Source organism: Scyliorhinus torazame, chromosome 5, assembly GCF_047496885.1.
Source record: "Scyliorhinus torazame isolate Kashiwa2021f chromosome 5, sScyTor2.1, whole genome shotgun sequence".
Lineage (NCBI taxonomy): Eukaryota > Metazoa > Chordata > Chondrichthyes > Carcharhiniformes > Scyliorhinidae > Scyliorhinus > Scyliorhinus torazame.
The window spans coordinates 127,551,594-127,578,153 of record NC_092711.1 but is presented as its reverse complement, the minus strand read 5'-3'; the positions used below and the strand labels follow the sequence as shown (position 1 = coordinate 127,578,153).

The 26,560-nt window shown below is 49.0% G+C and overlaps 1 protein-coding gene, 1 long non-coding RNA gene and 1 other non-coding gene across 14 annotated transcripts in view; 2 read left to right on the top strand and 1 right to left on the bottom strand.

Moving 5' to 3' along the window:
- The window catches only part of LOC140421801 (uncharacterized), a 56,085-nt gene extending 31,615 nt beyond the window's left edge, over window positions 1-24,470 (bottom strand). Inside the window, exons 1-4 of one of the 12 annotated variants that reach the window (XM_072506709.1) lie at window positions 24,366-24,434; window positions 21,746-21,849; window positions 18,680-18,773; window positions 12,656-17,158 (exon numbers count right to left, since the gene is read on the bottom strand). In XM_072506709.1, coding sequence (XP_072362810.1) covers window positions 15,843-16,709 — 867 coding nt within the window. In that variant the 5' untranslated portion in view covers window positions 16,710-17,158; window positions 18,680-18,773; window positions 21,746-21,849; window positions 24,366-24,434 and the 3' untranslated portion in view covers window positions 12,656-15,842. The other 11 variants (XM_072506708.1, XM_072506707.1, XM_072506711.1 and 8 more) reach the window with 11 other exon arrangements.
- LOC140421863 (uncharacterized) lies at window positions 55-19,159 on the top strand. The gene is made up of 3 exons (XR_011947138.1): window positions 55-627; window positions 18,063-18,189; window positions 18,935-19,159. It is a non-coding gene; the product is annotated as an uncharacterized lncRNA (long non-coding RNA).
- On the top strand, window positions 22,769-22,841 carry trnak-cuu (transfer RNA lysine (anticodon CUU)). The gene has a single exon. It is a non-coding gene; the product is annotated as a tRNA-Lys (tRNA).
- Window positions 24,471-26,560: the final 2,090 nt, after the last annotated feature.

The following is a 26,560-nucleotide window of genomic DNA, read 5'->3' as shown; positions in this document are numbered from 1 at the left end:
TCCCGCAGGACTCACCACCCGGGATTTGACCGGCTGAAGAATTCCACCCAACCGCCTGAATCCTGAGCTGTGATCAGCACTACGCATGCTCCTCAGTCCACGTGAGCGACCGGGCTCAGCCCCGCCCCTCATTCACTCCGAATGGTTGGAGGACCAGCTGCAACCACTCGGTCCTCCAGGCCTACCCCTCTCTTCCTATTGGTCCAGAGCTGCCGTCAATCACTCCCTGGGCATTGTGAGCTGGAGCATGCGCAGTGCCGATGCTGCACTCGGCCGGGAGGTTTCACTGAAACCCGGTGGAGGCTCCAAACCCCAATAAGAAGTTTCCGGGCCCGGGTTTGCATCGAGCGGGGGGACAGCTGCGGCCTGCTCCCGGTGACAGGCCTGAGTTAACGGCCGCTGTCTTTATAGAGGCTGCAAACCCGCAGGGGGCAAAACATCAGAGAGTTTGTTGTGAAACCAATGGGATTTTGTAAAACAGGAGGTCAGGGTTACAGTCAACAACAACAACTTCTATTTATATAACACCTTTAACATCATAAATCATCCCAGTCAACTTCACAGCAACATTATAAAACAAAGTGAGACACCCAGACACAAAAGGAGATCAAAAACTTGGTCAAAGAGGTGAGTTTGAAAGAGTCTGAAAGGAGGTGAGTGAGGTGGAGACGGGGAGGTTTCGGGAGGGAATTCAGTGCTTGGGGCCGAGGGAACTGAAAACCATGGCGGAGTAATTAGAATCGGGAGTGTACAAGAGTCCAGGATCAGAGCTGTGCAGATATCTCAGGGGGTTGTGGGGCTGGAGGAGATACAGACACAGGGAGAGACGAGGCCATGGAGGGATTTGAAAACAAGGGTGAGAATTGACTGGGAGCGAATGCAAGTCTCGGAGCACCGGGATCATAGGGGAAAGGAACTGGCTGTGAATTAAGACATGGGTAGCAGACTTTTGGATGGCTTTAAGTTTACAGAGGCACAATGTGGGAGAGCAGCCAGGTGTGTAATGGAATTGTCGAATCGGGAGGTGACGATAATAAATTGCCTTCGTATCTAAAAAGGTTAGGGGGGTTACAGGGATAGGTGGAGGTGTGGGCTTAGCCAGTGTGCTCTTTCCAAGGGCCGGTGCAGACTAGATGGGCCGAATGGCCTCCTGCACTGTAAATTCTATGATGTCAGAAGCTCATATTGGATCGTATGAAACAAAGTTTCCAAAGAGACTGGCTAAGTCTCAGACTGTTGCCAGGGAGAGGGATAGAGTCGGTATGTCAGGAATGGAGATTGGAGCAGGGACCGAACAGTGGATTCAGTCTTCTCCATATTTGATTGAAGTTATTTAGTCAGCAGGAAGTGAACCAGAATGGACCCTGAGTCTGATATCTGGTACAACTTAGTTTGAGAGGAAGAATGAAGGAAACCCTGGAAGATTTGGAGAAACGAGCTTCACGATTGCTCATCAAATCTCCACACAGTCAGTTCTGGACACAAGGTTCACCTCTGTTATTCCAATTGGTCAGTCAGGGTCATTCAGATTAATGTCTCACAAGTCATGAATGAAGTGACTTATAAAGCATATTCTTCCCTCTAATTATATAACTGGTAAAAGGATACAGAAATAATGATCGAATACTTTATTTGGATTTCAGCCCCAGGGAGGAGGGAGAGTGTGTGGGACGGGGATTTACAGCTTTGGGGAAAGAAGAGAGAGAAAAATGTTCCCCAGAAACTGGAATTGTCTGTTCTGAATTTCTATCCTGTACTGATAGTGTGGCCTTTGTAAGCTCCTTTTCCAGGGCATTAGGAGAGGATTTTCAGACAGGAAACACAAACCAAATATCACATTACGATCTGACAGTGTCACTCAATTGATCAGGACCTGAATATCCTCAGACGATAAATGTGGAATGAAAAATGTTTCTTCTGTTTGTGGGAAAATATATCAAACATCAGTGTGACTGGAAAAGCACCAAGACACACACGCACCCGAGTGAGAGTGTTCCAGTGAACTGACTGTGGAAAGAGCTTTAACCTGTTACAGCCTGAAAAAATGCACCATTCACTAAGGGGAGAAACCATACACGTGTTCTGTGTGAGGACCAAGCTTCACTTGATTGTCGAAAGAGGAAACGGACAAAGACACTGACTCCATGGCGATACTTTCGAAACCGTGGGGTATGATATTCGCTTAGGGGGTTTCCAAAATGCGAGAGGTCTCGGGTTCATATGCCGGACGAGCTCTGCAAAGTGCTTGCCTGGGGAGATGATGGTGTAGTGGCATTGTCACTGGATGAGTAATCCTGAGACCCAGCACAATTCTCTGAGAATGCAGGTTCAACCCCACCATGGCAGATGCTTCGTTGTGGCTTGGATTTGAACTTGAATCCAATAAATCAGGGGCAGTACAGTGGTTAGCACAATTGCTTCACAGCCCCACTGTCCCAGGTTCGTTTCCCGGCTTGGGTCACTGTCCGTGCGGAGTCTGCACGTTCTCCTCGTGTCTGCATGGGCTTAGTCCGGGTGCTCCGGTTTTCTCCCACAGTCCAAAGATGTGCAGGTTTGGTGGAGTGGCCATGCTGAATTGCTCTTAGTGTCCAAAAGGGTTAAGTGGGGTAACTAGGTTATGGGGATAGGGTGGAGCTGTGGGCTTGAGAAGGGTGCTCTTTCCCAGGGCCAGTGCAGACGCGATGTGCCGAATGGCCTGTTCTGTGTTGTAAATTCTATGATTGTGGAAGTTGGATGGTGAACAGTTCAGTGAGAATCGGGTCAAAGGAGCGAAGGGTAAGTCTCACAGACAAGTTGAGCGCTGAGAGAACATGATGGGAAACAACAGGAAAAGAGGAGAAAGATGTGAGTTCAGAATTTGGACGAGAAATGTCTTTGAGGCAGTGGGAAGAGGAGCTGTAGAATCAACTGATTAGATTGTTTCAATGGGTGGGATTTTCCAGTCCTTTCTGCTGGCTGGATCTTCCAGTCCCACAGATCTCTCGGTCTGCTGTTCCGGTTCATTGGCTGTCTCATTGGGTTCGCTGTATGCTCCTGGTGTCTGTGGAAGAACACCCGGAGCCTCATTCGGCTGATGAATTCCCTGGAGAGGAGAAACTACGACATCTTCGCAGCCTTCAACAAGTCATCGATGAAGACGAACATCTTGCCAAGGCCATCCCCACTACTTTCCTTCAAACAACCGCGCAACCTCAGACCATTGATTGCAGCAAACTGCCCAGCGTTCAGAACAGCGACCATAATACCAAACAACCCTGCCATGGCAACGTCTGCAAGATGTGGCAGATCATCAACATGGCTACCACCATTACACGTGAGAACACCATCCAACCAAGTATGCGGGATATTCTTGTGCGACTCGGCCAACGTTATCTACCTCATATGCTGCAGCAAAGGATGTTCCAAGGCGTGGTACATTGGCGAGGCCTTGCAAACGCTGTGACAACGGACGAACGGACATCGTGCAATAATCGCCAGGCAGGAATGTTCCCTTCCAGTCGGGGAACACTTCAGCAGTCCAGGGCATTGAGCCTCTGCTCTTCGGGTAAGCGTTCTCCAAGGCGGCCTTCAGGACTCGCGACAACGCAGAATCGCCGAGCAGAAACCGATAGCCAAGTTCCGCACACAGGAGTGTCTCAACCGGGACCCTGAATTCATGTCACATTACATGCGCTTGCAAAATCCTACCAACTGTCCTGGCTTGAGACAATTCACACCTCTTTAACCTGTGATTATCCCTCTCTCAAGTCGCACCGTATTGACCTGTGAAGACTTTATTACCTATAAAGACTCATATTCAAAGTACGATTTTGCATCATTGAATTTTTCTACATATAGAACATGAAAATGAAATGAAAATCGCTTATTGTTACAAGTAGGCTTCAAATGAAGTTACTGTGAAAAGCCCCTAGTCGCCACATTCCAGCGCCTGTTCGGGGAGGCTGGTACGGGAATTGAACCGTGCTGGTGGCCGACTTGGTCTGCTTTCAAAGCCAGCGATTTAGCCCTGTGCTAAACAGACAGTGCAGAAAGAGGCCATTCGGTCCAACGAGTCTGATTCAAAATTGGCAGAAGCATTAAATGCTTCTAATTTATGATGCGGAGATGCCGGTGTTGGACTGGGGTGGGCACAGTAAGAAGTCTTACAACAGGTTAAAGTCCAACAGGTTTGTTTAGAATCACTGGCTTTCGGAACACCTTTTGCGTGTTAGCTGACTGTGATAACCTCTACGCTACAGAAACAGCTGGAAGCACAGTACCAATGGACCTGTGCAACATTTAACTACACAGTCTTGCTGCAGCTTTCAATGGTTCAGCTGGGAGGCCAGGTCACTTATTCCATGAAGACAGCTGTTCCTTTAAAACAGATTTCTCAACTCATAAGGCCAGAAGATATAGAACTTATATTGAACTTTAGCATTTGTTCAGTAAATATCGAATGGAATAATGCTCTCTGTTCAATCATTAATGCATCATTCTTAACTTCCTACAGAAAATTCCACCAATTTTACTCAATATTTGTTTCATTATTCAATGTTGAACATCAGTATATTTATTTGTTATATATGACTTCATTTTGAATTGAATAGATCTCGAGTCTTCACTCTGAATAACTTGAAATATACACCATTGAATTGCAAACATGACTGACCAAAAAAAGAAAACGTTTCACTGGGTAACAGAAATCCCATGAATCTTTGACCGCAGTCAGTTTTTGAATAAAGTCAAATATCGTTAAATGGAAGAGAATTGAGAATTATGTGTTGCTTATATTTGACCCCTCTGTGTTTTGCTGTGAAACATTCTGCAGCCTAAATACCGTTCATGTATAAGAAAGGAGGGGTGACAGCAAATCCACACTGAGCCTGGATTTCCTCATCTCCCCGAGTGGCTTTTCCTGTTTCTCCATCATTAAGGCCGAATTGTTCAAAAAGGTGGTTCAGTTAAATCTCTGCTATTTCCTTGAATTCAGTTACAGTATCATTTGTGTCTGTCTATATGAGCACACATTACCATTAGGTGTGTTTTGGATGGTGATTAAAACATTTTTTAAAATAATTTTTATTAAGGTTTTCATAAAACATCAATAACAAAATGAAAAAGGAACCCAACAGGGTTAAGTACAAAACACAGTCTAGAAAAGCAACCCTCCATACCCCCCTCCCCCCTGTACCTAAATAATAAATTAACATTAACACCTCGACTTAACACAACAGGTGTATACACCCCCCTGAACCCTCCAGTGTAAATAACAAAAACAGAAAATAATAAAGTGCCCCCCCGGCCCAAGTTGCTGCTGCCATTGACCAATGTCTACCGTTCTCTCAGGAAGTCTAAGAACGGTTGCCACCGCCTAAAGAACCCTTGTACCGACCCTCTCAAGGCGAATTTCACCCTCTCCAACTTAATAAACCCCGCCATATCGTTGATCCAGGATTCCACTCTTGGGGGCCTCGCATCCTTCCACTGAAGAAGAATCCTTCGCCGGGCTACCAGGGACGCAAAGGCCAGAATACCGGCCTCTTTCGCCTCCTGCACTCCCGGCTCCTCTGCGACCCCAGGGGCTGGTTTAGCACACTGGGCTAAATCGCTGGCTTTTAAAGCAGGCCAGCAGCATGGTTCAATTCCCGTACCAGCCTCCCCGAACAGGCGCCGGAATGTGGCGACGAGGGGCTTTTCACAGTAACTTCATTGAAGCCTACTTGTGACAATAAGCGATTTTCATTTCATTTTAATTTCAAATATTGCGAGCCCCCAGCCCGTTTTGACCCTGGATCCTACCACCCTCGACACCGTCCTCGCTACGCCCTTCCAAAATTCCTCCAGCGCCGGGCACGCCCAGAACATTATGGCTGTGATTTGCTGGGCTCCCTGAGCACCAACACACCTGTCCTCACCCCCAAAAAAACGGCTCATCCTTGTCCCGGTCATGTGTGCCCTGTGCAGCACCTTAAACTGTATGGGGCTGAGCCTCGCGCACGATGAGGATGCCCTCCCTAGGGCATCTGCCCACGTCCCTTCCTCAATCTCCTCTCCCAACTCCTCCTCCCACTTACCTTTCACCTCCACCACCGAGGCCACCTCCTCCTCCTGCATTACCTGGTAAGTTTCCGAGATCTTCCCCACTCCCACCCACCCCCCCCTAGAGCACCCTGTCCTGTACTGTGTGTGGCAGCAGCCATGGGAATTCCACCACCTGGCAAACGCCCTTACCTGTAAGTACCTGAAGGTGTTCGCCGGGGGGAGCCCATACTTCTCCTCCAGCTCACCCAGGCTCGCGAACTTCCCGTCCACAAACAGGTCCCCCAACCTTCGTATCCCTGCCCTGTGCCACCCCGAAAACCCTCCATCTGTTCTCCTGGGACGAACCGGTGGTTCCCCCGTATTGGGGTACACACCGAGGCCCCAACTTCCCCCCTGTGCCGCCTCCACTGCCCCCAGATTTTGAGGGCAGCCGCCACCACCGGGCTCGTGGTATACCTCCTTGGAGGGAACGGCAGCGGCGCCGTTGCCAGCGCCCCCTGACTCGTACCCACACAAGACGCCATCTCCAGCCTCTTCCATGCAGCCCCCTCCCCCTCCATCACCCACTTGCGCACCATTGTCGCATTGGCGGCCCAGTAGTACCCACCGAGGTTGGGCAGCGCCAGCCCCCCCCCTATCTCTACTCCGCTCCAGGAACACCCTTCTCGCCCTCGGAGTCCCTCGCGCCCACACAAACCACATTATACTCCTGTTGACCCGCCTAAAGAAGGTCTTTGGGATAAACACGGGGAGGCACTGGAACAGGAGCAAAAACCTTGGGAGCACCGTCATTTGGACTGACTGCACCCTACCCGCCAAGGACAGCGGCAACGCGTCCCCCCTCTTGAACTCCTCCTCCATTTGCTCCACCAGCCTTGTGAAATTAAGCCTATGCAGGGCCTCCCAGCTCCTGGCCACCTGGACCCCCAAATACCTGAAGCTCCTCTCCGCCCTTTTTAGTGGGAGCTCATCAATCCCCCTCTCCTGGTCCCCTGAGTGAACCACGAACAGCTCGCTCTTCCCCATGTTGAGCTTGTACCCTGAAAAATCCCAGAATTCCCTGAGGATCCTCATTACCTCCGGCATTCCCCCCACCGGGTCCGCCACATATAGAGCAAGTTGTCCGCATAGAGCGACACTCTATGCTCCTCCCCACCCCGCACCAACCCCCTCCAGTTCCTCGACTCCCTCAGTGCCATAGCCAGGGGTTCAATCGCCAGTGCGAAGAGCAGGGGGTACAGGGGACACCCCTGCCTCGTCCCTTGGTGCAACCAAAAGTACTCGGACCTCCTCCTGTTTGTGGCCACACTTGCCATCGGGACCTCATACAACAGCCTAACCCACCTGACAAACCCCTCCCCAAACCCAAACCTCTTCAGCACCTCCCACAGGTACCCCCACTCTACCCTATCAAAGGCTTTCTCAGCGTCCATCGCCACCACCATCTCCGCCTCCCCCTCCCTCGCCGGCATCATGATAACGTACAAAAACCTCTGCACATTCGCGTTCAACTGCCTCCCCTTCACGAACCCCATCTGGTCTTCGTGGATGATCTGGGGCACTCAATCCTCACGGCTAAGACCTTCGCCAGCACCTTGGCATCTACATTTAGCAACAAAATCGGTCTGTAAGACCCACACTGCAGGGGATCCTTGTCCCGCTTCAGGATCAAGGAGATCAGTGCCCAGGACATCGTCGGGGGCAAAGCCCCTCCCCCCCCTTGCCTCATTGAAGGTCCTAACTAGCAATGGGCCCAACAGGTCCATATATTTTTGATAAGAATTCAACCAGGAAACCTTCCGGCCCTGGTGCCTTCCCCACCTGCATGCTTCCTATCCCTTTGGTCATCTCCTCCAGCCCAATCGGGGCCCCCAATCCCGCCACCAGTCCCTTCTCCACCTTCGGAAACCTCAATTGGTCCAGGAAGCGGCCCATCCCTCCCTCCTCCCGTGGGGGCTCGGACCGGTACAATTCCTCATAAAAGTCCCTGAAGACACCATTGATGCCAATCCCACTCCGCACCACACTCCCTCCCCTGTCCTTAACTCCCCCGATCTCCACCCCCGGGAAATGCCTTTAGATATATGCAGGTGAGGGCTTTTGTGAGGCGACAGGTGAGGGAATTCCCGTTGCTCCCGGCACAAGAAGTTCAAGATAGGGTGATCTCGGGTGTGTGGGTCGGGGAGGGCAAGGTGTCGGAAATACACCAGGAGTTGAAAGAAGAGGGGGAAGCGCTGGTAGAAGAGTTGAAGGGTAAATGGGAGGATGTGCTGGGGGTGGAGATCAAGGAAGGTCTGTGGGCTGATGCCCTAGGTAGGGTTAATTCCTCCTCCTCGTGTGCCAGGCTCAGCCTGATACAATTTAAGGTGGTCGACAGAGCGCACCTGACGGGGGCAAGGTTGAGTAGGTTCTTTGGGATGGAGGACAGATGTGGAAGGTGCTCAGGGAGCCCGGCGAACCATGTCCATATGTTTTGGTCATGCCCGGCACTGGAGGGGTTCTGGAGAGGAGTGGCGGGAGCAATATCTCAGGTGGTGAAAGTCCGGGTCAAGCCAAGCTGGGGGCTAGCAATATTTGGAGTAGTGGACGAACCGGGAGTGCAGGAGGCGAAAGAGGCTGGCATTCTGGCCTTTGCGTCCCTAGTAGCCCGGCGAAGGATCTTGCTAATGTGGAAGGAGGCGAAGCCCCCCAGCCTGGAGGCCTGGATAAATGATATGGCTGGGTTCATAAAGTTGGAGAGGATTAAGTTCGTCTTGAGAGGGTCTGCGCAGGGGTTCTACAGGTGGTGGCAACCGTTCCTAGACTATCTCGCGGAGCGTTAGAGGAAGGTCGGTCAGCAGCAGCAGCAACCTGTGGGGGGGGAGGAACGTCCTGGGGAGGGGGGGGGAAAGGGGGGGACTGCCTGGGAGGGTGCATGAGCAAGAGATAACATGAAGGGTGGGGGAAACTGGCACGTACGGGAGAGGGCCAGTGTACAAAGCTGTGTAAATATATCATTTTGCCATGTATATATCTTGCTCTGCGCAATTTCTCGGGTTTTTTTGTTACGGGGGGGGGGTTATTGTTTGTAAGGGAGAAAAATTGTGTTAAAAAACTTTAATAAATATATATATTTCTTTTTTTAAACTCCCCCGATCTCCCTAGCTGCGTCCCCCTTCCGAAGTTGATGCGCCAGCATCCGGCTTGCCTTTTCCCCATACTCGTAAATCACCCTCTGGGCCTTCCTCCACTGCACCTCCGCCTTCTTGGTGGTCACCAGGCCGAATTCGGCCTGGAGGCTGCGCCTCTTCCTCAACAATCCTTCCTCGGGCACCTCCGTATACCTCCTGTCTACCCTCACCATCTCCCCCACCAGCCTCTCCCTCTCCCCCCGCTCCCTCCTCTCCTTGTGGGCCCTAATGGAGATCAGCTCTCCCCGAACCACCGCCTTCAGCATCTCCCATACCATCCCCAGTCGGACCTCCCCGTTATCGTTGGCCTCCAGGTACCTCTCTATACTTCCTTGGACCCGCTCGCTCACCTCCTCGTCCGCCAACAGCCCCACCTCCAAGCGCCACAGCGGGCGCTGGTCCCTCTCCTCCCCCAGCTCTAAGTCCACCCAATGTGGGGCGTGGTCCAAAATGGCTATCGCCGAATACTCGGTATCCTCTACTCTCGCTATCTGCACCCTGCTCAAAATTAAAAAGTCGATTCAGGAATAAGCCTTATGAACATGTGAGAAGAATGAAAATTCCCTAGCCCCCGGCCTGCAAATCTCCAAGGGTCCACCCCTCCCATCTGGTCCATAAACCCCCTCAGCACTCTAGCCGCCGCTGGCTTCCTACCCGTCCTAGACCTGGAGCGATCCAGTGCCGGATCCAGCACCGTGTTAAAGTCTCCCCCATTATCAGGCCCCCCCACTTCCAAGTCTGGGATCCAAACCAACATGGCCGCATCGTACCATTTTGGGGCATACACATTGACCAGTACCACCCTCTCTCCCTGCAGCTTACCACTTACCATTATGTACCTACCGCCATTCTCTGCCACAATGCTCGATGCCTCGAATAACACCTTCTTTCCCACCAAGATCGCCACCCCTCGATTTTTGGCAACCAGCTCCGAATGAAACACCTGACCTACCCACCCTTTCCTCAATCTTACCTGGTCTGCCACCTTCAGGTGTGTCTCCTGTAGCATAACCCCATCCGCCTTCAGCCCCTTCAGGTCCGCGAACACACAGGCCCGCTTGACTGGCCCATTCAGTCCCCTTACATTCCAGGTTATCAGCCGGATCAGGGGGCTACCCGCCCTCCTCCCCCCACCGACTAGCCATAACCCCTCCTCGGCCAGCCACATGCCCGCACCCCACGGCGGCAGACCCCCGTCTCAAACCCCCCCCCACTCGCTCCAGCTCCCCCTTGACCATAGCAGCAGCAACTCGATTCCCCCCCCCCCCCCCGGGCTAGGACCCATCCTAGCTGTTTTACGCTCCCCATTGCACTTCCGCAAGTCAGCTGACTCCTGCTGACCCCGGCCACTCCCGCCTCTCCTTCGACTCCTCCCATTGTGTGACACACCCTCCTCTTCCGTTCCTCATCCACAGGCTTTCCCCCTCCCCTTCCATCCTAAGCGCAGGAAACAACCCTCGCTTCCCCGCCCCGGCCAGTCTTCAGCGCGGGAAAAAACCCGCGCTTTCCACCTACCCGGCCCCGCCACCTCAGACGCAGCTCCTTTTACAGGCCCAGTCCCCTCACCCCCGACTCGGGCCTCCCCCGCGGGGCCCCATCTCACCGCCGGCCATCCATACCTGTTCCATTTGCTTACCCCCCCTCCAAGAGCCCCCCCCCGACCAACCCAACCAAAACAGTGCCCAACCCACCCAAACCCTAACCGACCAGAAAGAGAAAAACACAAAGAAAAAGAAACCAAGAGCAAAGGACCCCACCTCAAAAAGTAACATATCAACCGCCCCAAACGCCCATCCAAACCCTCAATCTGTGTCCAACTTCTCGGCCTGAACAAAGGCCCACGCCTCCTCCAGAGACTCAAAATAATGGTGCCGGTCCTTGTAGGTGCCCCACAGTCGCACCGGCTGCAACATGCCAAACTTCACCCCCTTCCTGTGCAGCACCGCCTTCGCTCGATTGTACCCGACGCTCCTCTTCACCACCTCCGCACTCCAGTCCTGGTATATTCGAACCTCTGCGCTCTCCCACCTGCTGCTCCTCTCCTTCTTGGCCCATCTGAGCACACACTGCCGATCGACGAACCGATGGAACCGCACCAGCACCGCCCGCGGAGGCTCGTTAGCCTTGGGCCTCCTCGCCAGCACTCTATGGGGCCCTTCCAGCTCCAGGGGCCCCTGGAAGGACCCCGCTCCCATCAGCGAGTTTAACATGGTGACCACATAGGCCCCCACGACCGGCCCCTCCGGGAGGCCCAGAATACGCAGATTCTTCCGCCTCGACCGATTCTCCATCTCCTCGAACCGCTCCTGCCATTTCTTGTGGAGCGCCTCGTGCGCCTTCACCTTTACCGCCAGGCCTAAGATCTCGTCCTCGTTGTCGGAGATCTTTTGTCGGGCCTCTCGGATCGCCACCCCCTGGGCCGTCTGTGTCTCCAGCAGCTTATCAATAGAAGCCTTCACTGGCTCAAGCAGGTCCACTTTAATCTCTCTGAAGCAGCGCTGGAGACCCTCCTGTTGCTCCTCCGCCCACTGCATCCACCCTGCCTGGTCTCCGTCCGCCGCCATTTTGTTCTTCTTCCCTCACACCTTCTTCGGGTCCACCACCACCTTTTTAGTCGCCCCGCTCCTGGTAAAAGCCATATACTATCAGGGAATTGTTGTAATCTCCTTCCCACACCGGGAAACGTCGAAAAAGTGCCGTTGGGGGCCCTGAAAAGAGCCCAAAAGTCAGTTTTTGCGGGAGCCGCCGAATGTGCGACTTAGCTCCACATAGCCACAACCAGAAGTCCGTGATTAAAATATTAATCTGCGACTACAAAGCCATTAAATTCTTTTGTGAACTGAGCGAACTACCAAGATCCGCACTTTGTGTTTTCATGTATGGAACGATCTGTCTGGACTGTACACAGAACAATACTTTTCACTGTACCCTCGGTACACGTGACAATAAATCAAATCCAATCAAAGAGACAGTTTCTTACTCGTCTTCAGATTGAACAATGAGCAGCCTTAAAAATTATTCATTCATGGGAGTTGGGCGTCACTGGCTGGGCCAGCATTTACTGCTCTTCCAATTGCCCTTGAACTGCGTGTCTTGTGAGATATTTCAGAGGGCACTTACAAATCAACCACAACATTGCTGTGGATCTGCAGTCACGTGTAGGCCAGGCCACATAAGGAGAGCAGATTTCATGAAGGACATCAGTGAACCAGATGAGTTTTTACAACAATCAAGAATGTTATCATCAGACTTTTAATTCGATACTGTTACTCAATTTCAGCATCTGTCATAGGCAGATTCGATCCCAGATCCCCAGAGCATTAACCTGGGTCTCTGGATTACACGCACAGTAACAATACCATTCCTCCAATGCCTAGCCCACATAGTCTTGGCAGAATATGATGTTAAGTGTTGTGTTCTATGATCTATTCTTGCAATGACTCTACAGAACTGCTGGTGACTTAGACAGAATGATGATTTATTAATGTACACGTGGTAAGGTAATGATCAGAATGCTATACAGACCAAGTTATCACAGAGTTAGATTCGACACTCTTGGAACTACCCTTATGTGCAACTGGCCTCGTGCACGCTTTACAACCTTCTGCTGGTAGCTGGATGTCACCTGGCTGATGCCTGACGCCACCTACTGGTGGGAGGTCACACTGCTGAGTACATGTAATATTATATACAGGCTTCTCACCACATCTCGTAACTTCTCAAAATTATTGAGTCATTTATTTTTTCAAACAAATTCTGATAGCTCTGCAGTTTCTGGAAACATTTTGGTTGATCGTGTTATTTTTTAAAATGAAGATCTAGTCTTTGCAATATAATTACCTAATACACTAATTCACTAATGATAATCAATGTTCACTACTGAATAATCATAAATTTAATTATTGTTTTTTTGCTATGAAATCAATACATAGTTAATATAGAAAAGGTACAGAAGGTGAAATGGCTGCAGGAAGCCACATGCTAGAGGTATAAAGGGGCTTGCTTGACCTTGTGAATACACTGTGAAAATTACAATGTTATAACTAAATGTGATTACACATGCTTCCTACAGTTTCCTACATTACAACAGTGAATATGATTCAAAAGTACTCCATTGGCTTTAAAACACTTTCGGAGGTCCAGTGGTAGTGAGAGGTTTTATAGAAATGTACATTTATTTTAATTGTCTGCAAACTAAGATATATTACACTCGGTGTCCTCACCAGACTGAGTCTTAATTTTGTGTAATAACCATGGCGTTGACACAGTTTGAATACTCTGTGAACCTCCAGACACACCATAAGCACAATTATTTGTTGTAAAACACAGCGAGTTGTTGTGATTTGGAACACAGTCTGTAAATGGTGGTCGAGCCTCATTGGACTGTCATTTGATATATTCCAAAAAAGAAAACAAAATAGTCGAACTCTGGGATTAAATGGTTCGCTGTACAAAGAGCTGGCACGGGGAAAATGGGCCAAATAGACTCCTCTGTGTTCTAGGAGCCTTATGTCCATGTAAAACGGGCGGTAACAACCTCAAACCTACTGCCTATGAGGGTAGGAGATGCAGAGACGACGGAAGAATTATCGGAAATTGGACAGACACTCAGAGAAATAAACCTGCACAGATTTGGGGAACGAACGGGGCAATGGACAGACTGGCTTCCTCCACAGGGAGCCGACATGGTCACAAAGGGCTGAATGGCCCCATTCCCCACCCTCCAGATGCTGTGATCTCAGGAGAGAAGTTAAACTGCTCCAGTCTCTCAAACTGACTGGAGTCCCTTATCCCTGGTGCCATTCTAGCATAATGGTTAGCACTGTTGCTTCACAGCACCAGAGTCGCAGATTCGATTCCCGGTCTGGGTCACTGTCTGTGCGGAGACTGCACATTTTCCCTGTGTCTGCGTGGGTTTCCTCTGGGTGCTCCAGTTTCCGACTACAAGTCCCTAAGATGTGCTTGTTAGGTGAATTGGAGATTCTGAATTCTCCCTCGGTGTAACCAAACAGGCACGGAGTGCGGCGACTAGGGGATTTTCACAGTAACTTCATTTCAGTGTTAATGTAAGCCCACTTGTGACAATAATAAAGATTGTTATTATTGTAAATGTCCCCTCTCTAAGAACTTCACATGTTAAAGTGTGGGGCCCTATCTAGGGTTCCATTCCAGAGGGATAGAATTGAAAAGCACGGAGGAAATGTTCAACTTGTTTAGAACCAGGGTTAGACTACACTGGGAGCACGGACAACATTGGTGATCTCCATTTAGAAAAAGGAAATAGAGGCACTGGATAAGGTGCAACAAAGATTCATAATAGACAGAACTGAGAGCATTTAACACTCGATGTGGAGATGCCGACCATCAGGAGCATAGAGACACAGAGAGATCTGGGCGTGCAGGTCCACAGATACTTAAAAGTGGCAGCACATGTGGAAATGGTGAAGAAAGCACATGGCATGCTTGCCTTCATAGGACGGGGTATCAAGCATAAAAGCTCAAAAATTATGTTACAATTACATAGAATGTTGGTTAGGCCACATTTGGAATACTGTGTCCCAATTCTGGTCACTGCACTACCAGAAGGATGTGGAGGCTTTGGAGAGAGTACAGAAAAGGTTTACCAGGATGTTGCCTGGTATGGAGGGTATTAGCTATGAGGAGAGATTGAATAAACGGGATTGTTCTCCCGAGAGAGACGGAGGCTGAGGGATGACCTGATAGAAGTTTATAAAATTATTAAGGGGTACAGATAGGGTGAACAGTTGGAGGCTTTTTCCCAGGGCGAAAATGACAATTACAAGGGGGCACAAGTTCAAGGTGAGGGTGGAAAGGTTCAGTGGAGATGTGCGGGGGAAGTTCTTTTACACGGTGAGTGGTGGTGGAGTGGAATGCACTGCCAAGAGAGGTGGTTGAGGCAGATACGTTAGCGACCTTTAAGACTTATCAGGATAGGCACATGGACAGACAGGGTATAGAAGGATACAGGCGGTTGGTCTAGATAGGACACGTGACTGGTACAGGCTTGGAGGGCCTGTAGGGCCTGTTCCTGTGCTGTATTGTTCTTTGTTCTATACAGGGCCTTGGCAAGGCCGTACCTGGAATATTGTGTGCAGTTTTGGTCTCCTTATCTGAGGAAGGATGTTCGTGCTCCAGAGGAAGTGCAGAGCACGTTTACCAGACTGATTCCTGGGATGGTGGGACTGACGTATGAGAGATTGAATCAGTTAGGATTGTATTCGCTGGAGTTCAGAAGAATGGGGGATCTCATAGAAACCGATAATATTGTAACAAGACTTGACAGGGTAGATGCAGGAAAGATGGTGGGAGTGTACAGAACCAGAGGTCGCAGTCTGAGGATACGGGCTAGACCATTTAGGACAGAGATTTCTTCAACCGCAGAGTGGTGAGTCAGTGGAATTTGTTACCACAGGAAATAGTTGAGGCCAATACATTGCATGTTTTTAAGAAGCAGTTAGATATAGCACTGAGGGCGAAGGGAATCAAAGGATATGGAGGGAAAAACGGGATTAAGCTATTGAGTTGGATGACAAGCCATGATCATAATGAATGGCAGAGCAGGCGCAAAGGGCCAAATGGTCTCATCCTGCTCTTATGTTCTATGCTTTTTTGTAATCCCTTCCCACACTAAGAGCAGGTGAATGGCTTCTCCCTAGTGTGAACTCGCTGATGTTTCCGCAGGGCGGATGAATCACTGAATGCCTTCTCACACTGAGAGCAGATGAATGGCCTCTCCCCAGTGTGAATTCGCTGATGTTTCTGCAGGGTGGATGAATCAATGAATCCCTTCCCACATTGAGAGCAGGTGAATGGCCTCTCCCCAGTGTGAATTCGCTGATGTTTCTGCAGGGTGGATGAATCAATGAATCCCTTTCCGCACTGAGAGCAGGTGAACGGCCTCTCCCCAGTGTGAATTCGCTGATGTCTCAGCAGGGTGGATGAATCACTGAATCCCTTTCCGCACTGAGAGCAGATGAATGGCCTCTCCCCAGTGTGAATTCGCTGATGTTTCAGCAGAGCGGATGAAGCTCTGAATCTGTGCCCACACTGAGGGCAGGTGAATGGCTTCTCCCCAGTGTGAACTCGCTGGTGTGTCTGCAGACTGGATGACTGAGTGAATCCCTGCCCACAGTGAGAGCAGGTGAAAGGGCGCTCACCAGTGTGAACTCGCTGATGCTTCCGCAGGTTGGATAAATCATGGAATCCCTTCCCACACTGAGAACAGGTGAACGGCCTCTCCCCAGTATGAATTCGCTGGTGTTTCCGCAGGGCGGATGAAGAAATGAATCCCTTCCCACACTGAGAGCAGGTGAACGGCCTCTCCCCAGTGTGAATTCGCTGATGTTTCTGCAGGGCAGATGAATCAATGAATCCTTTCCCACACTGAGGGCAGGTGAATGGCCTCTCCCCAGTGTGACTGCGTTGATGAATATTCAGCTCATATGGGAATCTGTATCCCTTCCCACAGTCCCCACATTTCCACGGTTTCTCCATGTTTTGGGTCTCCTCGTGTCTATCCAGATTGGACAGTCACTGGAAGCCTTGTCTATACACAGAACACGTGCACTGTCTCTCCTCACTGAATGGTGTGATGTTTTTTCAGGCTGTGTAATAGTTGATGCTCTTTTCAGTCATTTCACTGGAAATCTCTCACTCGGGTGTGTTTTGTGTGGGTCTCGGTGCTTTTCCAATCACACTGATGTTTCCTCAGTTAGTTCACTGGAACACTCTCACTCGGGTGTGTGTTATGTGGGTCTTGGTGCTTTTCCAATCATATGCACGTTTAAAATCTTTTGAAGCCGACAGATCGGACAAACATTTCTCCTTCTCGCCGATGATATCCAGAGCCCGATGATATTCAAATCAGAAGGAATCGAGTGAGTTTGTCACATCGATACGTGATGTTTGAGATTTCTGTCTATAATTCCTCCTCTTCCAATATCCTTTAAAAACAATTTACAAAAGTCATCAGTTAGAAATTCAGAACAGACAATTCTATTTCAATGGGACATTATTTATTGTTCTCGAAAAGCTGTGAATCTCCATCCCACACAATCTCCCTCCATTCTCAATCTGCTGTATCGAATATTTAGCCTCCCAATTCTCCTGAAGGTGCTGATTCATGTTGATTGACAGATCCGAGCTCAGCTCACTGCTTCCTGACCAGGACACAGAGATTATAATAGGAGCAAGAGTAGACCATTCGGCCCACTGAGTCTGCTCAACCATTCAATGAGATCCTTGACCGATCGACCTCAGCACCATTTTCCCCACACGGTCCCCATATCCCTCGATATCTTCAATATCTAGAAACCTGTCAATATTTATCTTGAACATACCTGATGACTGAGGCTCCACATTCCTCTGGGGTAGAGAATTCCAAAGCTTCACCACATCCTCGAGTGAAGAAATCCCCTCTCATCTCAGCTTTCTCTCTATTTTCGCCTGTTCCCCATAACCCTTAACTCCATTGTCAATAAAATATGTCAAACTTGTGCTTCAATATATTCAATGACCCCCAGATACAACTGGTCCCTGTGGATGAGAAATCCAAAGACTAACAACCCTCTGAGGGAAGAGATGACTGGAAATCTATAACATAGCTGCAGTCTTATATTACAAGACAAGAAATAATAATACATTTACTTTATTACAAATTAAAGAATATATCTAATCTGGACCATGCAACATCACTCACGATATCTCTGTCCATTATTAATTTAATTGCCCTGAAAAGTCAGCCATCTCCTGGGGAACCTACCCCTTTAATTGTGAACATTAGGAAAGAGACAATCTTTTTTGAAATAGATTTAGAGTAACCAATTATTAATTTTTTTTGCAAATAAGGTGCAATTTAGCGAGGCCAATCCACCTACCCTGCACATCTTTGGGGTGTGGAGCTGAGACCCATGCAGACACAGGGAGAATGTGCAAACTCCACACGGACAGTGACCCAGGGCCAGGATCGAACCCGGTAAGGCGCTGTGAAGCAGCAGTGCTATGCTTTTAGTCAGTCAAATAAATGCGTCAACCGGTTAAGGCAATGTTTTTCAATTTTTTTTTCCGGGGACCCATTTTTGTCAACCGGCCAATCTTCGGGACCCAACCCGGCCGACCATCGCGACCCACGTTGGCCGGCCTTCGTGACCCACACCGACCGACCTTCGTGACCCACACCGGCCGACCTTAGTGACCCACGCCGGCCGACCTTCGCGACTCACGTTGGCCGGCCTTCGTGACCCACACCGGCCGACCTTCGTAACCCACACCGGCCGACCTTTGTGACCCACGCCGGCCGACCTTCGTGACCCACGCCGGCCGACCTTCGCGACCCACACCGGCCGACCTTCGTGACCCATGCCGGCCGACCTTCGTGACCCACGCCGGCCGACCTTCGTGACCCACGCCGGCCGACCTTCGTGACCCACACCGGGCGACCTTCGCGACCCACCATTTTCTCTTACCTTGTTTGCTGCTGACAAAATGAAGGATTCGCAATCGTGTCCAAAGCCCGTGATGTCAATGTTCAGGGGGCGTGACCTGCTCTCTGCCTCCCTTCTACAATACATCAAATTTTTTTTTAAATCTTCTGCGTCTCTGATTATGCAAATTCGCTGGCAACAGCTGGCTTTTTTTTTGGGGGGGGGGGGGGGGGGCTTTATTTGATAAAGTTTAACAGGAAAAAAAATGCAGAAACTGAAAATGTTTTCATCCTCTAGAAATTGGAGTTTCACCACATTGTTTTTTGAAGAATAAAGGGATTAAGGGTTATGGTGTTCGGGCCGGAAAGTGGAGCCGAGTCCACAAAAGATCAGCCATGATCTCATTGAATTGTGCAGCAGGCTTGAGGGGCCAGATGGCCTACTCCTGCTCCTAGTTCTTATGTTCTTATTTCACCTAAACATTACAATTAAAAATGTTAAAAAATAAAAGATACTTAAAAATCAATTAATTAATTGATAAAGCTTCCAAATACGACCTGCAGGCACTTTGTTTTGGAATGTTTAAAAATCAAGATTAAAAACGCTGACATTCTTGGTTGAAGTTACAGCTGCGGTGAAACCATCGTTGGATCACTCGCCATTCTTGAGTAAGAGACTTCCACTTCATCAGCATCAAAGTTCAGAAAGCAACCAATCACATCATTCTCCCCAAACTTTTTGCAGCTGGCTTTTAACAATGCCGGCTGCGAACGGCCTTCAAAAAGGCTGCGACTAGACTTTAAAAAATGCGGCCGCACTGCGCCTGCGTGCCCCGCTCATTGGTGCGCATGCGCAAAACTCATGCGCAAGACGCTGAGCATGCGCACCGGTGAGCGAGCACGCATGCGCAGTGCGGCCACATGGTTTTTATATGTTTGTGGCCATTTTGAAGGCCGCTTGCAGCCGACATTATTAAAAGTCAGCTGCTGCGGCTGTTGCACACGGATTTGCGCGTTCGGGAGTGCCGCGATGGACGGCTCCGTGACCTTCCCGATACCTGCCCACAACCCACCCGCGGGTCGCGCCCCCGACTTTGACAATGCCTGTGTTAAGGAGATGGGTGGGAGGAGTTGGAAACACTTTGTGGAGCTGTGAACCTTCACGTAAATATTTTTTCTCCCAATTAAGGGGCAATTTAGCGTGGTTCCAGTTTGGGCTCAAATCATCAATGAGGACTCTGATCTCTGGGAAGGAAGGAAACCCTGGCAGGTGGGCGGGGAGGATTCACAAACACCCACTGGAGACCCCAAACTCCCAATAAGACCCACTGATTTTATTGTCAGTCTGCAGACAGGAGCTGGAGAACTGAACCCAGGCAGAGGAGAGGGAGGGAGAAAACTGGGAGTGGAGGAAAGAAATGGTGCAGATGGTGAGATGGGTTTGGATTTCAGCCCAGGGAGGAGGGAGTGTGTGTGGGACGGGGATTTACAGCTTTGGGGGAACAAGAGAGGAAAAAATGGTACATTGAAACTAGAATTGTCTGTTCAGAATTTCTATCTGGACTGACAGTGATGACTTTATTTTTCTTTAAATTTGAAAAAAATTACATTTAGAGGACCCAATTATTTTTTTTCCCCAATTTATGACAGACCATTCAGCTCTTCTGAGTGTGGGAAGGGAGTCCCTCAGTGAGGATTTACCAGGATGTGGGAGCCGAGCTCGTGAGGAAGCGAGTGGCTTTTAATAAGGTTCAGGCTGCTCTATGTAAGAAAGGAGTTTGATTCGGGGTGGTATACCCGGCATAGCTGCAGCTACATAGGAGTCTAAAGACTTCCATTTTGAGACACTGGAGGAGGTGAATGCCTTCATTGTAAAGCATGGACTGGGGTCCAGTTATCTGTATTGGACAAGATCTACGTTTCCTGTGGGGTGGGATGGGTGTTGTGATATCCTCTATATAGTTTTTGGTATTTTCTGATAAAATCTGTTTAAGGATGAAGTGAGATTTTCTTTATGAAGCACAATGCAGATATATAGGGGGTGAGGAGGGAGACGGGTGAGCTGACAGATGACTAAAGAACTGTTTTTGTTTTACTCAGTGTATGAGTACGTGTGTGTTGGTCACCTTGGATGGACTCTTGGCCTGTACATTTTTGAAGATTTACTGGATAGTCCCTCATGGCGGATTCCGTGATGGGGGGATGGGGAGAACCCAGATTCAGCTGGCCACCTGGAACGTAAGGGGATTGGGTGGACCTGTGAAGAGGTGGAGGGTTTTCGCTCACCGAAATAATCAAAGAATCTAAATGCTGCTGTGGTGTTCTTGCAGGAGACTAACTTGCGGGTTGGAGATCAGACCAGACTATGGAGGGCTAAGCCAAGTGTTTCACTCGGGCTTTGACGAAGGGCTCAAGGTGCTGCAATTATTTTGTTTCATAAATTTAGAGTACCCAATTCATTTTTTCAAATTAAGGGGCAATTTAGCGTGGCCAATTCACCTACCCTGCACATCTTTGGGTTGTGGGGGTGAAACCCACACAAACACGGGGAGAATGTGCAAACTCCACAGGCAGTGACCCAGGGCCAGGATCGAACCTGGGACCTCGGCTCCGTGATGCAGCAGTGCTAACCACTGCACCACCGTGCTGCCCGTGAGGTGCTGCAATTCTAATCGATAAACAGGTCCCGCTTTCGGTCGCTAAGATCATTGCGGACAGTAATGGGAGATACGTGGTGGTCAGTGGGTCATTGCCCCTAACTGGGACAATGTGTCATTTGCAAAATAATTGTTGGGACCCATCCCAGACCTGGATACACATCAATTGATTCTTGGAGCAAATCTCAATTGCGTACTGGATCCTAAAATGGACTGGTCCCAGCCCATTCAACCGCTACAAAAACAGGAAAAGGGAATGAAACCGGACGGATCACCCGGCAGTGACCCAGGCACCGGAAATGACAACGGCAAACCCAGCAAAAGATAAAGAAAAGCTGTTCATTAGCAGATTGTAAAAGGATTATGGGACACAGATTTATGATTGTGAGCAAGTTCTAAAGGGAAGATTTTACGCAGTGACTGGTAATGACCTGAACTCAATGCTTACACACCAAAGGTCGATAATCTCCAGGTCCTGGCAACTCGAACAGTGGTGTTAGAATTTGATGTGAGGATTGGTTGTGAGTTTTCTGTCTGCGAATCCCTTTCTAATCCCCTGTGAAAGAAGTTTGCAAAGGCATCACTGTCAGTCCAGAAATGAACTTCAGGAAAGATAAACATTTCTCCTGGTTTGAGTTTGCTGTGTGTAGATCTTCCCCAACTAATCCCCTGTAAAAGGAGTTTCCAAAATTAATCACCATCAGTCCAGGATAGAAACTCACAACATTCTCCCCTCCTGGTCCCTGGTCCAGGATGACCGCTCATGCCTCGCTGCACACTGTCCCTCTTGTCATCAGCAGTCCCTCGATTTGAGGTTGTGGTCTACTCAGGGTTGGAAGTTTCTGCCCTGGGTCATCATGTGACTGAACAGAGCCGCAGAGCTTTGGGCACATGGGGCAGGATGTCCAATGAATCATAGAATCTACAGTGCAGAAGGAAACCATTCGGCCCATCGAGTCTGCACCGGCATTACCTGATCTGGCCAACTCACTGAAATGTGGTTCATTCTGAATTGCCCAGCAAGCCACTCAGTTTAAAGACAATTAGGAATGGGCAACCAAGCTGGTTTGCCCGTGACACTCACATCCCATAAAGAATAGAGAAAATCAAAGGGCTGTTTCCAGTGCCGGTTTCCAAGGAATCAGTACTGGGCCCTTCACTCCTGGTGACATCATTGGTTTGAAAGTAAATGTAGGAACATGAACAAGTTTACCTGTGACACAAAAATGATTAAACACTTGATAGTGAGGAAGAAAGCTGGAGGGATTACATGATAAATGGCAGGACAGGACTAGACAGGCCAGAGCTAGATTCCTGTGGCGAGGAAGATTGCACCAGAGAGAGTCCAGAGGGGATTTAAGAACATCAGCCAGAAATTGACAATGTTTGCTCTGAGGAAAGTTTGGACAAACTGGGGCTGTTTTCTTTGGAACAGAAAAGACTCAAGGGAAACCAAAATGAAATTTTGAAAAGCAGCCTGGCTAGCTCAGTCGGTAGGTCATGGGAGTCTTAATCCCAGGGCCGTGGGTTCAAGACCCATGTTGGGCGCTTCAGCTTCTTTAATCTGAGAACATTGAGCTGAACTGTTTTATGGGCAGCACGGTAGTGCAGTGGTTAGCACTGTTGCTTCACAGCACCAAGGTCCCGGGGTTCAATTCCCACTTGGGACACTGTCTGTGCGGAGTGTGCACGTTCTCCAGTGTCTATATGGGTTTCCTCCCACAAGTCCCGAAAGACGTGCTTGTTCGGTGAATTGGACATTCTGAATACTCTCTCTGTGCCCAAATAGGTGCCAGAGTGTTACTACTGGGGGATTTTCACAGTAACTTCATTGCAGTGTTAATGTAAGCCGACTTGTGACAACAATAAAGATTATTCTAAATGTATAAAATTCTGGAGTTTCATGGTGGCACAGTGGTTGTGTGCCTGCGTGCTGGGGACCCGGGTTCGATCCTGGCCCCGGGTCAGTCTGTAAGGAGTTTGCACATTCTCCCATTGTGTGGGTTACAACCCCACAACCCAAATATGTGCAGGGTAGGTGGCTTGGCCAAATTAAATTGCCCCTTGATTGGAAAAAAATATAAATTTATATATTTTTTAATTTCTGAGGGATCTAAATAGATTGGATAGGAAGGTCCTATTCCCTTTGGTTGAGGGATACTTATAAAAGGAGGCAGAGAGGGAAGGACGAGGAGGTTTAGAGGGTGGTGAGGATCTGTGACACGCTATCTGAAATGATGGCACAAACCCTGATCACATTTAAAAAGTATTCAGATAGACATCTGAATTGATGTAACTTAAAAAGCTACAGACCACAACCTGGAAATTGAGTTTAGACTGAATACCTACTTTGTAGCCACGATGAGCTGAATGAAATGCAACAGGAACAACAAACTTTAATAAAATCCGGGATAGTAACTCTCACTACGAACAAGGTCAGCAGTTTGCCCAGTTTAGCTGCCAAGTATGCTAATGCGGTAATTTTAACATTTACCTGCACACATAAGAGTACAACAGCAAATTATTTAACTTCCCCAATGTGATCTGTGTAATTAGTCTCAAATTTAACCTGGAATGGTCATTTAAATTTTCCCAGTCACTCTGATATCTGAAATCTTTATCCATGGACAGAAGACAAATAATGTTACCTCCCAATGATATTCAGATCCTGATGAATTGAGTGATGATGATGTGATGTTTGGTTTGAAGTACCCGTCAGTAAATCCTCCTCTTTCTAAAGGAGTTTCCAAAGAAACTTCACTTTCAGTCCAGGAAAGAAATTCACAAGAGTCTCTTCGGACTTCCGGGTCGAGAACGGCCGCGCATGCGCCCTGCTGCACCTAAGATGGCGGCCGCGCATGCGCCCTGCTGCACCTGAGAAAGATGGCGGCCGCGCAGGCGCCCTGCAGCATATCAACACCAAAACAGATGACAGCCGTTTACAGGGGCCGATCAGACAGAAAAACACCGATGCGGCCGCCCCATTCGGTACAAACACCGAACTGTATCAAAAGTGCCGGAACCAATTTATCACTCTCAGGAACGTAGCGGAACATTGGCGGATAAGTTTACCTGGAATGCCGGGCGCGGATGAATACGCCCTACCTCCATCACAGGAGCCAGAACGAGTCGGCATCAGAATGTCCCGCCCCCGGAAGTCGCCTCTCTGTGCGGAGCATGCGCGGTGCTGCTCCGGGCTGAGCGCAGCCGCAGTGAGAGTGAGTCCAGCTCCCAGACGCTGAATGAGATCCGCCGCCAGCCCATGATGTGGAGATGCCGGCGTTGGACTGGGGTGAGCACAGTAAGAAGTCTGACAACACCAGGTTAAAGTCCAACAGGTTTGTTTCGATATCATTCCTTGGAAGGAGCAGCGCTCCGAAAGCTAGTGATATCGAAAAAACCTGTTGGACTTTAACCTGGTGTTGTAAGACTTCTTACCAAACCCCCCCCCCCAATAAGACCCATTGGTTTTATTGTCAGTCTGCAAACAGGAGCTGGAGAACTGAACCCAGGCAGAGGAGAGGGAGGGAGAAAACTGGGAGTGGAGGAAAGAGATGGGTTTGGATTGCAGCCCAGGGAGGAGGGAGAGTGTGTTGGACGGGGATTTACAGCTTTGGGGGAACAAGAGCGGGAAAAACGTTCCAGCGAAACTAGAATTGCCTGTTCAGAATTTCTACCCTGGATTGACAGTGATGACTTTTGTAAACTCCTTTTACAGGATATTGGAAGTGGAGGATTAGATGACAGAAAACTCAAACCAAACATCACATCGAAATTTGACAGTCACTCAATTCATTAAGAACTCAATATCTTCATTCTTTGAATTTGGAAGGAGACGTGTTTGTTCTGTTTCAGCAGTGTGACTGCAAAAGCACCGAGACCCACCCCCAATGAGAGTTTTCCAGTCCATTGACTGTGGAGAGATTTAACCAGTTACACAGCCTCAAAAAAATATCACATCATTCACTGCAGGGAGAAATTAAATGCTTGTTTGTGAAAAAATGAAATGAAAGTGAAAATCACTTATTGTCACAAGTAGGCTTCAAATGAAGTTACTGTGAAAAGCCCCTAGTCGGCACATTCTGGTGCCTGTTCGGGGAGGCTGGTACGGGAATTGAATGTGCTCTGAATGTGGGAACGGATTCACACGTTCATACAACCTTCTGACACATCAGCAGGTTCACAGTGAGGAGAAGCCGCTCACTTGCTCAGTATGTGGGAAAGGATTCACTTGTTCATCCAACCTATTGAATCACCAGCGAGTTCACACTGGGGAGAGGCCATTCACCTGCTCTGTGTGTGGGAAGGGATTCAGTCAGTCATCCAACCTGCTAACACACCAGAGAGTTCACAGTGGGGCGAGGCCGTTCACTTGCTCCATATGTGGGAAGGAATTTTCTCATTTATCTTATCTTCTGGAACATCATCGAGTTCACACTGGGAGCGGCCATTCAACTGCAATGTCTGAGGAAAGGGGTTTACTCACTCATCCCACCTGCTAACACACCAGCGAGTTCACAAGCGACTACAAGGTTTAGACTATACCCTCATTGATGCTGTTAATCATGTCCAGGACTGAATAATGTTCACTCTGACTGCCTTAATCTACTGATGAGGTTTATTATTCTGAATAAATGTGAAATAATTCAGCTTTGTTTGAAACGTTGTTGCAGATTTTTGTCTTTCCCACCTGAGTGTTGAACATCACCTGTCTGGAGCTGAGAAATGACAATCTGGGGGAGGATCATATAGCAGGAACAGAACTTCAGCCTGGACACAGTCCTTCAGGGTCACACAGAGAGAGACAAATGACACTTTGGTCTTTCTCATCACTCTTCACTGTCAGCAAAGTCCCCGTGTGGGTTAATCCTGACATGTGTAAGAAAAATGTTCCATCCGCTCTCCTCCAAATCTCAGAACCCCTAGACATGGAACAGAAGTCTTCTTTACAACTGTGTTCAGAGTCGGGAAGAACAATGGTGAATGCTGGAAATGTAATAATAATAATTGCTTATACATGTAGGCTTCAATGAAGTTCCTGTGAAAAGCACCTCGTCGCTGCATTCCAGCGCCTATTCGGGGAGGCCGGTACGGGAATTAAACCCGCGCTGCTAACCTTGATCTGCATTACAAGCTTGCTGTTTAGCCCACTGTGCTGTCAAATCAGCAATTGGTGTAAAACTGTGATGTTCCTGATTGAATGTAAAGCAGCTGGTTTCAGTTTCCAGGCTGAAAATGCATCGGAATCGTCTAAAACATTTAAATGT